Raw genomic sequence first — 19,811 nt, forward strand, 5'->3', positions numbered from 1 at the left:
ACAAAACTATTTTACAATGAAATAATTTCAGGGCTTAATCTGAAACTAACGTAACTACAACAGATGTTTTATTCACAACAAAATTCTTAACAGCAATACTATTTCAGATAAACTATATCATTATGGTTTGTACAGTAGCGTGCAAATTAATCCGAACAACGTAATTACTTATGCAAAAACATTCAAACGGGATAAAAAAAAGAATCTAAGACATACCTCAGTAATCTATGTGGCCTCCCTTGTTCCTAATAACAGGTCTGAGACGATTTGGCATAGATTCCACTAATTCCCCACAAATATTCTTCATTTCTTCATCGCGAAACCATACACCAATGAGGGCAGAAATCATCATCTCCTTTATAGAACAATCCATTTTTTGCATTCTTCTTTTGCAAATTGACCACACGTTCTCAATGGGGTTGATGTCGGGTGAGTTGCCTGGCCAGGGGAGTACCTGAATATTCTTCTTGTTGAAGAATTCTGTAGTTTTTCGAGACGTATGGCATGGTGCCAGGTCTTGTTGGAACACACCTCTGCCATCCGGAAATGATTTTTGCAGCTAGGGTACGATTCTGGTTTCCAATAAGTGAATATATTTGTCAGAATTCATCATTCCCTTGATAGATATTAATGCTCCAGGCCCTTCATGTGTAAAACAACCCCAAAACATTACTTTAGGGGGTATTTGGGTGCTTGTTGGGGATGAGCTGCTGTTACTTTTTAGGATCCTTTCCGTACGTAAGAAACACGGTGGCCGTGGACCTCGAAATGAGACTCATCGGGAAAAAGTACATTCTTCCAGTCATTCACTGTCCAGTGTTGATGTAATTTTGCCCACATTAAGCGTTTTTTTGCACATAACATGGGTTAGCAGTTACTTCTTAATAGGCTTACGAGCCCTTCGTCCTGCTTCCAAAAGCCTACGCCGCACTGTTGTGACGTGAATATTCTCCCCAGTGGTAGCCATTAACTCGTGGGTTAAGTCGACAGCAGTTAGTCTAGGATTTAATTTACTTTTCCTGACAATTAAAAGATCATCTGCAGTTGAAGTCTTCCTTTTCCGGCCACAGTTTCCTTTTTTCTGGGGTGTGATGGATCCAGTCTCCCTGTATCGTTTTATGATGGAATTAACAGTAGCCAAACCGATGTGACATTCTGCAGCAATTTGTCTCTGTGACATAGAAGAATGCTCGGCTAATGTTATAATTTTAGACCGTTTTCGTGGAGTTGTAGCCATTTGTGAAGACGACAGAATGTACACATGATTGCAGTATTAAGTCTTCAACACAACTGAAATGCTTATAAGTACAAAACGACAGGCAAAATGTCACATATTATAAAAAAAATAATGACAGACCTTCAACAATGGAATTACACGTACTACAGATGTCAATTAAAGCGGTATGAGTAGCTGTGAGGCCAACAATGACAGAAAATGTAAAAATATATCGTGTTCGGATTAATTTGCATTCTACTGTAGTTATGAATTGTGTTATATACAGGACTGTTCGAACTGAGTTACGATTTTTTATGGCCAAGTAGAAGAACAAATTATTATCGATTGGTGTAAATTTTTGTACTTACGTTAGTTTCAGAATAAGCCCATTATAATATTATTATGTAAAGCTGCAAGAACGGTTAGCAATTGCTTAACATGTACCGATATTCAATTGTTTCATTGATTTGTGACTCAAAAGATGGCTTTGATTGTTGCAATGCCTACTCTATTTCAACTATCTATTAATTTAATTCGTTTTCAAGGCAGTGATTGTGATTGCCAACATTAGAACAAGATCGTCAAATCTCAACTTGTCAAAGTCTCAGAAGTATTGTCTATGAATAGGACTTTTAACAAAGTTAAACTTTACTACGAAAGTCGACTTTGGGAAGTCTTCATTCAAAGTCTCGGTTATTAATACGGCCCTTAGTGACATTTCTTAGTCGAGACCCATGTGATTATAATCTCACGTGTCTCAAATCCTATGAATCGTAATATGTATCCAGTTTAGTATAAAATTTGAGGATTCATATCTGTAATAGTGTGATCATTATTGTTATCACCGAATTAGACCGCTTGTTGGACTGTTTAGTTCTCGCTCCAGTAGTCTCTTCATGGTTCGTTCCCGTAGTCCTCTTTCTATTGGTTTAAAGCTTTTTAATTTATTGTGCAGTCGGTCCCTTGCCATGTAGACATGCTACAACTATTCTGTTTGGTAATTTTTAACTTTTCCAAGACTCGAATTATTTTAAATTCTTCTATTTCTGTCTTAATTTTGTTGTCTGACAAAAGGTAACCGAATCTCATTTCTGTTGCTCAAATTCTTGATGAGTCTGCTGCTTTGATGATCCAGCATTCACTGCCTTATAGAAGTGTAGCAAGAGCCAGGATGTTGTATAATTTCACTATAATAATCTTTATTGCTGGAATTATTTTAAATTCTACTGCTATTTCTGTCTTAATTTTGTTGTCTGACTGAAGGTAACCGAATCTCATTTCCGTTGCTCAAATTCTTGATGAGTCTGCTGCTTTGATGATCCAGCATTCACTGCCTTATAGAAGTGTAGCAAGAGCCAGGATGTTGTATAATTTCACTATAATTATCTTTATTGCTTTATTTAGTTTTTATACTATTTATTATGCGTATTATTTTTTTATTTGTTCAGCTAATTATTGTTATCTATTTCTTACTCGTGTGACATCAAATTTGATATATATTCTGTTGCTTGACTTTCTGTAACGACTTTGTTTCTTAAAGGACCAGGTCCTTTAAATTATACTTTTTTGTTCTAATTATAGACATTATTGACCATAAATTTGTTATCTGTTTCTTTAAAATAGATGTAGCTTTCTGTAAATTCTATTCAGTGTTTGATAGTTTTATATGATTTCCTGGTCGCCTGCAAAAATGAGGTGTTAACTTCTACATGTGATGAGACTATCAGCAAAAAGAAATAATGCCAAGAAATGTGATGACTGCAGGACTATCAGCTTGATGTCACATTCGGCGAAGTTTCTACTTCGAATACTGAATCGACGTTTATATTTTAATATGGCAACAAAGTTGGAAGAAGAGCAATGTAACTTTAGGAAAAAAAAAAACACGAGATGCAATGGATCATATTTTGTTATCTGTTTCTTTAATATATGTGTAGCTTTCTGTAAATTCTATTCATTGTCTGATATAATTATCTGGTCGCCTGTAAAAATAAGGTGTTAACTTCTACATGTGATGAGGCTAACAGCAAAAAGAAATAATGCTAAGAAATGCGATGAGTTGAGGACTATAGGCCTGATGTCACACTCGGCGAAGATTCTCCTTCGAATACTGAATCGACGTTTATATTTTAATATGGCAACAAAGTTGGAAGAAAAGCAATGTAACTTTAGGAAGAAAAAAAAACACGAGATGCAATTAGACTTCTGCGAACAAACGGTGAAAGATACTTACAGAAAAATAAAGAAGTGTATGTTGTATTTGTAAACCTTTTTTTTAATTTTAGTTGGTTATTTTACGACGCTTTATCAACATCTTAGGTTATTTAGCGTCTGAATGAGATGAAGGTGATAATGCCGGTGAAATGAGTCCGGGGCCCCACACCGAAAGTTACCCAGCATTTGCTCATTCGGTTGAGGGAAAACCCCGGAAAAAACCACAACCAGGTTATTTGTCCCGACCGGGAATCGAACCCGGGCCACCTGGTTTCGTGGCTAGACGCGCTAACCGTTACTCCACAGATGTGGACTATTTGTAGACCTAGGGAAGGCATCTGATAGTGTGGATTGGAATAAACGTAACGGAATCCTGAGTAAATTTTAAAGGAAAGAGGCTGTTAAGGAATCTTTATATGATGCAACGACACAAATTCAGAATAAGAAAAGAAATTACAGAAGGAAGTGGAATAGGAAGAGGAGTACGACAAGTATACTCTTTATCACATAACCTCTTCAAAATCTACTTGGAAAATTCAGTGAGTATTTTTTTTTTCAAAACATGAAGAGATGATAACAGGAGGAACAAGAATAAAGTGCATAATATTTTACTGATGATACGGCGTTGTTAGCAGAAGGGAGCTGATACTAAGCGATATGTTTATCAAGCTTTAATGACAAATTTGGAAAGTATAGGATGATATAGACAAGACGAAGACCATCTGACAGTATGATTGGAATAAACTTAACGGGATCCTGATTGAATTATAAAGAGAAGAGATTGTTAAGAAATCTTTATATGATGCAACGACACAAAGTCAGAATAAGAAAAGAAATTACAGAAGGGAGTGGAATAGGAAGAGGAGTACGACAAGTATACTCTTTATCACATAACCTCTTCAAAATCTACTTGGAAAATTCAGTGAGTATTTTTTTTTTTCAAAACATGAAGAGATGATAACAGGAGGAACAAGAATAAAGTGCATAATATTTTACTGATGATACGGCGTTGTTAGCAGAAGGGAGCTGATACTAAGCGATATGTTTATCAAGCTTTAATGACAAATTTGGAAAGTATAGGATGATATAGACAAGACGAAGACCATCTGACAGTATGATTGGAATAAACTTAACGGGATCCTGATTGAATTATAAAGAGAAGAGATTGTTAAGAAATCTTTATATGATGCAACGACACAAATTCAGAATAAGAAAAGAAATTACAGAAGGAAGTGGAATAGGAAGAGGAGTACGACAAGTATACTCTTTATCACATAACCTCTTCAAATTCTACTTGGAAAATTCAGTGAGTATTTTTTTTTCAAAACATGAAGAGATGATAACAGGAGGAACAAGAATAAAGTGCATAATATTTTACTGATGATACGGCGTTGTTAGCAGAAGGGAGCTGATACTAAGCGATATGTTTATCAAGCTTTAATGACAATTTTGGAAAGTATAGGATGATATAGACAAGACGAAGACCATCTGACAGTATGATTGGAATAAACTTAACGGGATCCTGATTGAATTATAAAGAGAAGAGATTGTTAAGAAATCTTTATATGATGCAACGACTCAACGAAAGTAACGTGCGAATTCGAAATGAGGCAGTGGAAGAACGAATAGCTTCGGATATTTGTGGTGTACTATAAGCAGTAACATGAGCTGTAGCCAGGAAGTCAAAAGGAGGATAGCAATGGCAAAAGAAGCTTTTAATAGGAAAAGGAGCCTTTTCTGCGGACCTTGAAAAAAAAGAACTAAGACAGAAACTAGTGAAGTGCTTTGTGTGGAGTGAGGCATTTTATGAGACACAAATGTGGATATTGTGATTCACTGAAGAGAAATCACTAGAAACATTTAAAATGTGGATAAGGGGAAGAATGGAGTGTGTCTAATGAACAAATTAAGAAATGAAGCTATGCTAGAAAGAGTGGGTGAAGAAAGAATAATATTGAACCTGATGTGGAAAAGAAAGAGAAATGTCTGTGTCACAGACGAAGAAGAATCTCCATACTGAAAAATACACTGAAGGAATGGTCAACGGCATAACGTTCGAGGCAGAATAAGATATCAAATGGTACACAGCATTAAAATACATGGAGCGTATGCGAAAAACTGGAATATTGGAGAATGGTGGATTTTCAATGAAGGACCTGCACTTGAACAGAGAAACTACTATAAATGAATCAGTTAAATTTAGGCGTTCGTCGGAAAAGAGCCCATAGTCAAAAAGTGTGTTCCCACATATTCGAAATTTTGTTACATTCTGAAAAGTGATAGGCTATAAGTTGTTCAGCGAACATATGAAAACAAAACTAGGCGGTTGGAAATTAGTGCTTCAACACAGGAGTTTGATAGCGAGCTCTTGATTAGAAAAGAAAAGTATTTTATCAGAAAGAAGGAATTTTTTTATCTGAAACACTTAGTGTTTAGTCACTCGTTATTGTGTGTAGAGACACGTAAAACAAGTAGTCAGTATAAATAGTTGTATTTTTATGTGATTTATTGTATTATTTCAATTTCCAACATTTATTTATTTATTTATTTATTTATTTATTTATTTATTTATTTATTTGTTTATTTATTTATTTATTTATTTACTTATTTACTTATTTATTTACTTATTTACTTACAGACGTGGACAAATTATTATCAAAATTGACGATTTTTATGATAATTCTGTTTACAAAATTTGACTTTTCAATTTAGACTACAGTTGACAATTTTGCATATTTCCATCATTATAGTAGACAGAAATATGCAAAAATGTCAACTATAGTTTAAATTGAAGAGCCAAATTTTATGAAAATATATAATAAAAATCTTTAATTTTGCTAAAAATTTATAAATATGCAAAAATGTCAATTGCAGTCAAAATTGAAGAGTCAAATTTTGTAAAAATATGAAATAAAAATCTTCAGTTTTGCTAATAATTTGGAAATGTCCAAAATGTGAACTGCAGTCCAAATTCAATAGTTGAATTTGGTAAAAAATATATAATAAAAATCTTCAGTTTTGCTAATAATTTGTAAATATGCAAAAATATCAAATGTAGTCCAAATTGCAGAGTCAAATTTTCTAAAAATATACAATACAAATCTTCAATTTTACTAATAATTTGGAAATACGCAAAAATGTCAACTGTAGTCTGAATTGAAGAATCATATTTTGTAAAAATATATAATAAAAATCTTCAATTTTGCTAATAATTTGTCCACGTCTGTATTTATTTATTTTCTTATTTATTCAATTATTTATTTATTTACTTACTTACCTATTTATTTATTTATTTAATTATTTATTTATTTACTTACTTACCTATTTATTTATTTATTTAATTATTTATTTATTTATTTATTTATTTATTTATTTATTTATTTATTTATCACAGTGTTGTGTTGACAAAAAATAGATTTCTTGCTGGTTTCTCCCGACAGATGTATGAAACAAGAGCAACAGGCGGCTTACTTGTGAGATCAGTGAACGCAAATTTTGAAGAGTATAATGCACGCCCTGTAGTTTTCTTTAGTTTTTCACGAATGTTTTTCCTGTTCTGCTGCTTGGTTCCAAATATAGTCAATTTCCTTCCTACATACAACTCTTCTGCCAAATCAAAGGACGTGTTCCATTTATTGGCCCCACTACTTTTTTTGAACCCCTTTCCACAGAAACTGGCCTATACGTATTCTGATGTACATTTCACCCTAGATCATATATGTAACAGATAGGTCATCACTATGTTAAAATTGTTTGCACTTTGAAGAGAACAACCGCCAGGATCGCCACCAGTCCGCCGTAAACGAACACGAGATGGCAGTACAGTCGCTAATGCAGTTCAAATGGGAATTATGACGTGATTCCTTATGTAACAACTAGATGGCAGCGTAGTAAACCTGACAAAAGTTGCTAATGTCAAAGCCTATAAGGCCCACCTATCTGGTGTATATATGATCTAGGGTTTCACTCTGAGACACAGTTTAATTAATCGAATTACACTTGAGAAAACCAAATTCAATAAGGATATTATATAAAACTTCTCCATGTTGAATCCTTCGTACACTACTTTTAACACTTGAATATAAATAATTTATTAAATGGCGATCTTACTCGTGTTAATTATGTAAGCATTTTCGGCTTACAGCTGTTTCGGTGGTATTTGACACCATTCTCAGAGCCTTCTGTGTCTCGGCGCCATCTCAATTTCGCTGCCTGTTGTGTGGGTGCGTTCGTGTGATGAAGAGTTGTGTCAAATAGTGTGTGTGTTCTGAAATTGATCTGTGTGTTGAGAATTTGATTGGGATGTGTTTTAGTGTGTCTGTATATTTCATATTGTTCTAGTGTGTTGAGTTTTTGGTTTTTGGGTTGTATGTGTAGGATTTCCACTAATGCTAACCACAAATACAATAACATAAATACAGACATGGAAATTCTATACATACAATCCAAAAACCAAAAACTCAACACACTAGAACAATATGAAATATACAGACACACTAAAACACACCCTGATCAAATTCTCAACACACAGATCAATTTCAGAACACATACACAACTCTTCATCGCACGAACGCACCCACACAACAGGCAACGAAGTTGAGATGGCGCCGAGACACAGAAGGCTCTGAGGATGGTGTCAAGTAGCACCGAAACAGCTGTAAGCCGCACATGCTTACATAATTAACACGAGTAAGATCGCCATTTAATCAATTTTATTTATAAAACTTCTCTTTAACCGAGTCATATGTATTTTTTAATCTATGGATAATTGATAATTGTTCACACTCCTTTCAAATGTTTTAATACCACAAATTAAATATATGAATGAAATAGTAGAAGTAGCAACAGGCAATAAAATAAAATTAAAGTGAGGGAATTATTTAATTAAGATAACAGTGTTTTGGTATCGTTATAATGGAGTGACATTTCAAATTTTGCAGTTTCAATCTACTAAATTTCAAGGGATCACTAACCCTCGTGTCACCCTAAATTTAGCACCGATTCTATCCATCTGTGCAAAATAAGTCATGCCATGAATGTCTATCAAATAAACGAAATCAAGAAATATCTCTGCATAATTTAGTATTGAATACTCCTTGCTTTTCTGAACACAAGATTGGATAGCTGTTTTTCTTAACTTGTTTTAACCTAGGTGGTCTACACTGGGAACCATTGATGTCGTATAAAGGTGGAAATTGTCAAACAAATATTCACGCCTTACGGCACCACTTGGCTACATTAAGTTGTTTTTGTGTGAATTTCCTTACCACGGTCTCGGAACTGTTTGCTTTCTGAAGTGCTATATGATTCTGTTAATATTTTCCGTTACTTCCGTAACCAGTTCTAATTGCAATATAATATGAAAATACCAACACCTTTTGAAGTATGCAGCTGTGCTAGAGAATTGTTAAAATTTTTGCTGTTCTAGAGGACAGTTACTTTTAGCGAACACAAGTTGAAGGTAAGTGTTTACTTCAAAAGTATGTGCAATTTTTGTATTTTGTTATTTATCACCCATTATTACATACTTTATTATGTTATTTAACTCTATTGTAATATATTTGTCAGAATGTTGGTAGTAGTTACAAAGTTTCTCCTATTGCATTATGATTATTGTTACTAGAAGAACTTATACTAAATGGAATGAGGAAGGATACACAATTTTTTTTGCAAAATTCTGCAGGACTGACCGTCTCCTGGTATGGGAGTAAACATGAATTTAAAAAGAAAATACTCATATATACTGGAATACAGCCTTGAAGTCTGTATTGGGAGAAACTGTGTAGATCGACGATAAAAGAATCGAAAGAAACTTGGTAGAAAACATGAACAGATACAAAGATAGCTTTCGAGACAATGTATAGGTAATGAATCGAACATGACTTCCCAAAATAATCTTATAATAATAAGAAATAAGAAATAATAAAAGAACTATAAAATAACTTCGGTGTATTGCTTGAATTTTTCTACTAACTTAATTTATTTGCAAATTTGAAGCAATTCATTGTTTCAAATCTGATAATAACGTTCACACACGTTTCGTTATCCAATTTTTAATGTTTAAGGAAAATACTTTATAAAGAAAAAATCATTTTAGTATTGCAGTGGAGCAGAGATGGGCATCGTGCCTCACTTGAGAATGTGTGCCTCACTGACCTTCACAGAGCTTATCGCTCTGAGTGACATCATCTTCACAGTCCCGTTCCTCCCTCACGTAGCTCCTAGGCGTGGGCAGGTTCTATATCAGTTTCATAAGCATAGTGGCATTACCAAAGCAGTGTGTACGCGTTAGAAAACGATTATTTCATGAGAAATGGGAGGAAGAGTTTCTTTGCTGTTTAGAAGGGGAGAACATACGATGTATGTTATGCTCGAAAATCCTATTAGGCATTAATAAATTTAATATACAACGACATTACTCCTTATGTCATAAAGAACATGCTGAATTAGAAGGTAAGACAAATTAAATGTTATTTTTCGTACTATTCCGAAGAAAATTTATGATCTTAACATTTGCATAGTATACTAAATACGACATTATACCTTAAACACGCTTCATTAAAAGGTACGAGCAATTAAATGTTGTTTGTACGTATTATTTCCAAAAGAAATTTATAAAAAAAATCTGAAATATGCGTAGAAAACGAAATATGATTTTCTGAAATTATTTTAGGTCGAGAACGTGCAAATCTATTAAGTAATCTTGAGAAACGCCAGAATATTCAAGAAAATAAACGTAGACATCGTGATGGAATATTATTGGCTAGTTTCGCAATTTCTCGCCTGTGATTTAAATCAATTCAGCGACGGAGAAACAGTAAAGAGGTTTATGATTAGCTGCCGAATTAATTTGATAAATTGAATAAAAGTTTTCGAGCCTCTCACGTTAACCAATTGCTTTCCTAATAATTCGCCACTGACCGCCTTAGCGATTACGATAAGGTGACGCAGGTCACAGCAGTTTATATTTCCCATCCTACTCTGCAGTCTCCTGTCCTAGTAAACAAACTATTTCAAATCGAGTGCCTCACGTAACCGAAAATTGTGCCCATGTATGCAGTAGAGTATCGATTATCCGAAAGAATTCGGGACTGGGGTTTCGGAAAACTGATTTTTCGGATAACCGATCATTTACGAAAACAAATTGTACCGGTGTCATAGGAGCTGTATGAAACAAAGAAACACTGATATTATACTGTATTATATAGTACAGTGTTACTATAAATGATCTTTCCTATTACAAACTTCAATAACTATCATTAGGAGACACTTAGAAACATGATATTGGTATCAATGGAAAGAGAAACTCAAATATTTTTTTATATTGGTGAACCTGTCGCATATTTATTAATTTCGTTGCTAGGAGACGATATAACACAAAGATGGCTGGAAACGAAAACAGGAGGGCATTTTGTGTGCTAGATTTTCACATATACCAGTCTGTTGTCACTGTACAACGCAATTTTAGAAGGAAATTTGGTGTTGATCCAGCCAGTGGGCCCAGTATCCGTAAGTGGTACGCTGACTTCAAAACGAGAGGATGCATCTCTAAGCGGAAGTCAACCGGTCGTCCATCAGTAAGTGAGGCAAATGTGGAGCGTGTGAGAGAGAGTTTCACACGAAGTTCACAGAAATCCACCGCAAATGCCAGTAGAGAATTAAACATCCCCTAACAAACTGTGTGGAAGATTTTACGGAAACGTTTGAAGTTCCATCCATACTGTCTGCAATTGTGCAGGCTCTGAAACCAGACGACAAAGCCAAGCGACAGTCTTTCTGTGAGGAGGTGCAACTCAGAACGGAAACTGAAGGTTTCATCGAATCATTGGTGTTTAGTGACGAAGCCACTTTCCATCTGTCAGGAAAAGTGCGCAAGCACAATGTCAGGATATGGGCTTTGGAAAATCCTAACAGTTATGTGGAACATGTACGCGACTCACCAAAGTGACCGTGTTTTGTGCTATAAGCCGTGAAAAGGTGTATGGCCCTTTCTTTTTTGTCGAGGCGACAGTCACAGGTAATTCGAACCTAGACATGTTACAGTTAAAGCTTCTTCCACAACTGGAACAGGACATCGAAGGTCTCATTTTTCAGCAGGATAGGGCACCACCCCATTACCACTTAGATGTCAAAAACAAACTGAACACACGACATCCAAAGAGATGGATTGGACGTGCTGGCCGCGAAGATTTAGAATGTTTGCATTGGCCTCCACGTTCCCCCGACCTCACTTATGATTTTTTTTCTGTGGGGGTTTTATAAACAACAAGTGTATCAGCCACCATTACCACCTACCATTGAGGATCTTTGTGTCCGCATCACAGAGGTCATTGCACTGGTGGATGGTCCAATGCTACAACGTGTATGACAGGAAATTGACTGCAGACTTGATGTGTGTCGTGTGACACAAGGAGCTCACATTGAGCACATGTGACTTACTTACGGTTGTGAACCAAATGTTTCCCTTTCTGTTTCATTTTTCATGTTTTCCAGTGAAAAAAGTTTTAAATTGTTGGAGTTTCTGTCTCTGTTGATACCAATTTCATGTTTTCTAATTTTTTGCTGATTTAAGAGTAGCACATGTGATTTAACCGAATGGATAATAAAAAAAATTGAGTGTCTCTTTCCACTGATACCAATATCATGTTTCTAAGTGTCTCCTAACGGTAGTCATTCAAGTTTGTACTATGAAAGATCATTTATAGTAATACTATATATATTTTGCATCACACGTCTTACAAATAACACAGAAAACTGACAAGCCTTGTTTGACAAGTTCAAAACAGCCATTAAATTAGCCCTACAGTTTCGGAAAAGAAGTCCAAACTTTTTTGCTTCAGAGCTGAGACTCGTTGTGCCGCTAAATCTCACAAACAGCGCTAGCGAAACTTCTACATGGCGCGCGCGCAAATTCAAATTACCGACTGGAACACTTTCGGTTAACCGATGTTTCTGTTGATCGGTATTAGGATAATCGGTGCTCTAATGTATTTTCTCAACACTCAATGTTTTGCCACTAGAGGTATGCTACTGTGTACTCGGCCTTAGACTTTCCCAGGGTTCACTTTTACAAAGATCCGGGAGAAAGGGTTGAGGACCATTATACTGTAATCCTTCTTGTATTTACTCTTTGGTCATCACTCCACTCCCTTTTACAAAATAAAACACTTTCTGTTCTTCTAATAACCTCTTTCAAAGGGGTCAGAACTAATCCTTCCTTTATCCCTCACTGCGTACATGTTTCAAGCTGTCCAGGAAGCTGAACAAATCCTTCTTCTTTCAATGCACTTAAGGAGTAGAAGGTTGGAGATTTTGTTCTGAACATATTCTTGGAAGTTTATGGGAGAACGGATTTAAAAAAAAAAATTCATTCAAATACTCTGTTGTATGTGTGGAATGTATAGCATAACATTTTGTGGGTATTTGAGCCCTTATCGGATGTTGAGTCGCCCTTTTTAAACTTCCTGCGTTATGGATTTTTAAATCACTGGCCCACTTTTATTGTCGTTTCCGGTAAATTATATTTTCAAAAAAATGTTTTTTTTTTTAATTTAAAATACCCTTTGATATGTGTGGAATGCATTGCATAACATTTTGTGGGAATTTGTGCCCTTATCGGATGTTGAGACGTCATTTTTAAACTTCCTGCGCTATGGATTTTTAAATCACGCGCCCGCTTTTATCGGTTTCCAGTAACTTCATTTTTTTTTTTGTTACATTGCCAGACAAAAATGGATATAATTTCTGAACTATTAAAGATACATGCATGAAATTTAGAACACACATTCTTTAGACTATTAGGAAACGTTTCTCTGTAACATAAGTTTGTTAATTGATGTCATTTAAAAAATACGTCCGTTTGTTTGCAACAAAGGAAATCAGAATATTATTATTAAATTTTAATTGTTTATTTTACAAACGAAGGGACTAATATCAAAATTCTGTTACAGACAGTTTGTAGAAAATCCTTTTGAAAATACATTGCAAAAAGCTGTTTGAATCTATCTTTAAAAACGGTTTAGATATCGGTTTTAGTATTGGGTATATTTTTTTCAAATTTGGGCCCCCATATATTTGTTTTTCTAAATAGTTTTATTTGGTTAAGTTGCCACAGCTATGAGCTCTCTACATAAAAAAATTAATATTTTACACCAAATAGGAAAAAAAAATACCATCCTCTCCCCTTAAAATTACATTTTCTTGGAAAAGTTCTAGTTTTAGGTTCACTATAACCAAAGCGAGGGTTCACTAAAAATACATCCGTTTGTTTGCAAGAAAGGAAATCATAAAATTGTTATTAAATTTTAATTGTTTATTTTACAAACGTAGGGACTAATATCAAAATTCTGTTACAGACAGTTTGTAGAAAATCCTTTTGAAAATACATTGCAAAAAGCTGTTTGAATCTATCTTTAAAAACGGTTTAGACATATCGGTTTTAGTATTGGGTATATTTTTTTCAAGTTTGGGCCCCCAAATAATTTTTTTTTCAAAATAGTTTTATTTGGTTGAGTTGCCACAACTATGAGCTCTCTACAAACAAAAAATTAATATTTTACACCAAATAGGAAAAAATTTTTAAAAATACCATCCTCTCCCCTTAAAATTACATTTTCTTGGAAAAGTTCTAGTTTTAGGTTCACTATAACCGAAGCGAGGGTTCACTATAAACGGAAATAATAATGTACTTTTTAATGTATCCGGGTCGGGACCAACGATTTAGGTTCACTATAATAGGCGAATGTTCACTATAACCGAGTTGACTGTATTTGTACTGTCTATTATAATTAGAGCTTCGTCCTATTACAGATATTTAAATAAATGAACAAATACATAATAAATAAATAAGTAAATAAAAAATAAATGAAAATAAATATTTACGTAGAATCACGCGAGTTGCTCCGAGTTGACACGAGGTTTTGTTTGTGCATTCATTTACCAGCCGACAAGTCTGGGCACTACAGATTCAATGGTGTGATGATACACACCAAAAATAAGCGAATGCCATGAGGAGTATTATATGAGGTGGAAGCATCATAAATCGTTCAAATTTCTTAGAAGGTCATATCGATGTACGACCACCTAGTATCGTAGGTGCTGTTGTCGAGAAATCTCAAAACATACTTTCTCATACCAATCTCTTACTTTGTCGGATCTGCAAATAAAACAAACTAATGCAATGACCAAGAGTCGATTTTACGGCCTTCAGCTCCAACTACTCCTGAACACTCTTTCGCTCAGCATCTGTCTTGGTTGGTCTCTTTCGAACCCAGGAGGCCTAGCTTACTCTCTGCAGCTTGTCGGTTACGTCGTGTTTCATGGTCATATTTTAAATAAAATGTCCAATCATTAAATTTTTAAGTCGTTGATTCAAATTTGACCGCTCTATATCGGTCTAAATTTAAGTTTTTCTGCCGACGCAACACTCGTCCAATAGCGCGGGCCTCTATTTACGAAATAAGGTGCTGATCACTGTTGCCAACATATCGCCCTACAATCTCGCTAATTTTTCAACAAAAAGTAGCTAAATCTCTCCAAAACTTGTTAAAAAATCCCCAGAAATGTCGCTAAAAATTAATAATAAATAATACTAAATAAAAATAAGAAAAACATACATATGCGGAGAAAAATATAATTTCCTCGTCGTCACCCTCTTCTGTGGAGTCTGGTTGTGTTGTTGACGGCTGTGATGTTGAGGTGGAACAGCTCATTGTGAATACACTGCACTTGATCCAATCATTGACACTACACTTTCTGCCAAATTGTAAGTGTGGAAATTTTCACCCAAGCATTTGACCACATTCTTTTTTTTGTGAAATCTAACACCTTTTAAATCTTATATATTAAAGTATATTAAAACCAGCAAAAACTACAGTCTCATTTGCTTCACACGAACTGTCGGCACAAAATTCTAAATCTCGACTGCCTCAGGTCGGTTCGGAGTGGAAAATCTCCGCGTTGCGAGGAAGAACCAAGAATTAGTTGGAGATCACGACTCGTCACGTGCCAATCAAAGTTGCCACCGTTTATCGGTGTTGGAGCAGTAGCATTGAGAGAGAGAGACCTAAGCTGTGAGAATCACTGAATCAGCTTCTTTCACCCCTCATCACTGATCAAAAATATATTATGAGATCAGGGCTTTCACGTATGAATCATTAGACGACTCAGTCATACACCCGTGCCTCTTCTAAAACTAAGAAGTGCAGGACTTCTGTTGAATGTTTTAACTTAATGAATGAATGAATACTGAATGAAAGAATGAATGAAGCCATGTGTCCCATGAAAGGCTAGGCTCTCCTACAGGAGGGGAAGCTCGGTTGGTGTGGTTCACATGATGAGCTGTTTCACGTGAACAATATTCACATTCACATTCATTATGAGATATACACTAGAGTTCGTCAAATTTTAGATCTATATGAGTTTGTTCACTATCTGTCTCCACTCGTTCCTGTAGCGGGCGATGTTGACCAGTTCCCTCCCAGCTGCTGCTTGAATGTATCTGCCCATCTGCCTTGTGTTCTCCTTTCTATGCACGGGTCCCACATGGTGGTTTCTCGCGCCCATCTGCCTTGTTGCTGCCTTGCTACATGACCACCCCACTTCCACTTCGTTACGAGGGCTTTTTCTGTGATGTTCTCAGAAGCTGTAATTTTCTGCAGTGCCGTGTTGGAGACCTTGTCTTTCAGTGAAACGCCAACTATCTCCCTCTCCATTTTCCTTTGGCATATTTCGATATTCATCTTTTGCCTCTCTGTGAGGGGCCAGGTTTGGCAACCGTGTGTTAGCACCGGGAATACACAGGAGTTAAGAGCCTCTAGTCTGAGTCTGCGGTTTATGGACCTGTCGAGGAGTATAAACTTTAGCGCCCAGAAGGCTTTCCAGGATTGTGTTATTCTCCTTTGTATTTCTTTGAGACAGTCTGCCCTAGGTAGATGTAATCGTCCACGTGTTCTATCTCTGTTCTTAGTACTGAGATTGGTGTTGGCGTTCTATTTGATATTATTTTTGTTTTACTGTAATTGATTGAGAGCGCAACACAGTAGCTGAGCTCGTTCAGTTCGATAAGTATTTTCTGTAGTTCGTTCGGCGACCTGGTACACTTAAAAGAAAGAAAAAAGTGGAAGAATATAAAAGTCAGCAGAAAAGTCGCTAATCGTATTTTACAAAATTTGTCGTCGAGACTGCTTCAAAATTCCCTAGATTTAGCGACTTATCGCTAAATATGGCAACACTGGTGCTGATGCCAAAGCTATGCCACTTGTGTAGCTAGAATACAATATACTGAGTAAATGAAACTCAAGAATAGTTTTTATTTCACGTCAGAAAAGATACAAAACAATTCACAACAAAACCGTTGCCAAGGAGAGCTGAATTTCCATAGCCCACTCCGTTGTATCATGAACATAGACGTAGGCCAGTTGTGACTGCAGAACTCAGAGCCCTACACTTGGTTCAAACGTGGTGACATCTAGCACAGCATTCGGCAACTCGATAATAAGCCAGATGTTGGACATTTTCGCGACGTTGCCAGCTCGTTCAGGCATAACCGGCAGCAGTCCTTCATATCTCTTTCCGTGCAGTGTTCCTTCCTTTATCCAAAGGTATATACAAAATCTATCTATATAATTTCATTTGCGAGCAGTAGCCTATGTGACAGTACATTCCAAAATTACCTTCCGAATACTTTATACGTAGTTCTACGTCGTAACAAACTCTACAATATCAGTGAATTTGGACGAAGGCTAGTTCTGTAAATCGCTTATTATAATATATTTTTCATATTTCTTGCAGATCTACACAGAAACCACGGCCGTATGATAAAATGAATCTATCTATAACACTTTTGTTAATGATACAGTTGATAAACATTTGTAGTTTGGAATCGAATAAATATAAGAAGTCACTCTCCAGGAAGAAGCGATATTTAAATTTTCCTACTGGGAGCATTCTCGTGGTAAGTGGAAATTATATTTATATAAAAATACTGTACTGTCTATAGGTATAGGTATAGATGTAGGTGTAGTTGATGTACGAGTAGACATAGATGTAGATGTAGATGGCCAAAAAATCCTTGCATATTAATGGCCTCCTACTGAAGGTAGAGAGCTCATTTTTCTCACATGCTAAACTAGTGAATGAGAGATCATTAAATGTGTTTGCGATTTTGTACTGAACAATTTAGTGCTATCGTAAGTATCTATGTTACATTTCTTTTTCATTAGGCCTATACTATAAAATATTTTATGCTCGACCATGCCGAAATGTAGTAATTATACACCTGGTATCAGTCCTTTAATGCATGTCATTAAAGTACAGGTGTTCAGCCAATGACAACTCAGCTTACAGGTGTTCAGCCAATGACAAGTCAGCTTTGTACCGTTATAAAACCGCAAGTATCGATTATTCTCGGATATGCAATCGAAAGAGAATTAGGGAAAAGTCACGGAGGCTGGAAATCCAATACTGTCGCAGAAGGTTATGTTCTGTTACTATAATAATTATTAGCGTTAATTGTAAATAATATTCAAATAAAATCAATTTGTCATCTCGTTTTTCAATGTCGAATTCAATAATCAAAGTTATATCAAGTTTAACGGGATTACGTCAAGGTCAATGATATTATTGTTCCTCGGAAAAAATCAATACTTTCGCGTCTGCGCACATCTCACAATTCACGACCTAGAACAAGGGCACTTCCGATCTTGTCAGATGCAAATAAAATGTATACATCTGAATAATTTCAAGTTAGAAATATGGTCGAGCATAAAAAGTCGTATGAAACTTGCCTATAATGGTAATTAAGACGCTCGTATGAATATTATGAAACTCGCTTGCGCTCGTTTCATAAACATCCATACTTGCGTACTATCATTATAGGCTCGTTGCATAATGTACTATATTAGCACTTTGTTCACCAGATGTACTAAAGGAATTCATAAATTTCAAACTACAATGTTAATTTAATCTTAATTTTTACGATTTTACAGGTTAATTTGTCACTGGGAAACTATTACGTTTGGAGTCCTAGAGTCCCAGCTTGGGCACAAACCTTTGAGGCAGATCTGGGCTTTAGACTCCCCAATAACTCTCGAACTGTTTTCAATCCAGGCGCCAGAATACACAAGAGAACTATGACTGTTAATAACTACTTACACAGAAGGGAGAGACTGGAACTCTATCGCAATATAGAGAGTTTGTTGGACATGTAAGACATTCTTAGAATACATGCATACATTTTTATAATATTTTGTCATTAATTTTAGCATTCAAATATTTCTTAATCTCAAGCATTTATTACTGTTAAATATATAATTTATGCAAAACTTGTTCTTTTTTCCACTCATTTTTGACAATTTCTTAAATTTTTTCATTGTAGCAAGAATTTAATTTTTTGAACGTGATCTCATTATAATACTTTGTACCGCACTCCAACTGTGAATCCATAAAGCAATGCTGGTTCTTTCTTATTTTAGTCTGAAGATTTCGAAAGGTAATGTGATATCTATTCTTACTTAGCTATATTGTATTTATATTTTAATTACTTAAACTTGCTCGTTTTATAAGCAAAAATCACTTATAATTTCATTGACTTCAATCTTAACACAGAACTGAGTTAATAACCTGGTACAGTGAAACTTCCCTTAACGGACACTTCTCAATAGCGGACTCCTCTCAATAGCGGACATTTTAGAATTCCCCTGCAAAATAACATTGGCCCTTATGATAAAATTCTTCCGAATAGCGGACATTCTCAATAACGGACGCGGACACTGATATGTATCTCCCAACAACAATTAAAACTTACAAATAACGGACAATGTGAAAGAAAAAAAAGAAAAAAAAGACGGTTGTAAATTAAACGGAATTCTAACGGAATTCTTTGCAACAATCATTATCGTGCATTTGAACGTTCTTGTACTTTATTGAAGGTAAGCAGCACAGTTGTTAGTTGTGATACTGCACGTGAGCAGTCCGTACTTTCTTAGTTTGTCAAGTTGAGTGTTCGGAAGTACAGTCACATTAGAAATGTCACAAAAACGTAAACGTTTGTCACTAAAAGAGAAAGTGGATATTGTAAAGTATAGTCAGAAGGAGAAATTAAATTTTCGTGAGCTGGCCACAAAGTTTAATTTGGGAAAAACTGAGGTTAGTGAAATTTTGAAAAATAAGGATGTTATTTTAAAATCATACACTGAGAATGCAATTCTAGATTTCTTTGTGTAAGGTGAAGTGGTACAGTGACTGATATTTATTTCATTTACAAAACATTTATTGGTATGTTTTCTCTCTGGATGAATACTGTAAACAATCTCACTGTCTACTGTACTGTACTCTAAAATATAGTGTTGAATATGTATGAGAAATTTTAATGTACTGTATA

The 19,811-nt window shown here is 35.3% G+C and overlaps 1 protein-coding gene across 2 annotated transcripts in view; it reads left to right on the forward strand.

Annotated features, from left to right (window-relative positions):
• LOC138707996 (uncharacterized) overlaps positions 1 to 19,811 on the forward strand; it is a 135,967-nt gene that overhangs the window by 113,957 nt on the left and 2,199 nt on the right. Inside the window, exons 1-3 of one of the 2 annotated variants that reach the window (XM_069838112.1) lie at positions 8,819 to 8,891; positions 17,222 to 17,384; positions 18,418 to 18,635. In XM_069838112.1, coding sequence (XP_069694213.1) covers positions 17,253 to 17,384; positions 18,418 to 18,635 — 350 coding nt within the window. In that variant the 5' untranslated portion in view covers positions 8,819 to 8,891; positions 17,222 to 17,252. Of the gene's footprint in view, positions 1 to 8,818; positions 8,892 to 17,221; positions 17,385 to 18,417; positions 18,636 to 19,811 lie in introns of those variants that run through there. The other variant, XM_069838105.1, reaches the window with a different exon arrangement.

Source organism: Periplaneta americana, chromosome 1, assembly GCF_040183065.1.
Source record: "Periplaneta americana isolate PAMFEO1 chromosome 1, P.americana_PAMFEO1_priV1, whole genome shotgun sequence".
Taxonomy (NCBI): domain Eukaryota; kingdom Metazoa; phylum Arthropoda; class Insecta; order Blattodea; family Blattidae; genus Periplaneta; species Periplaneta americana.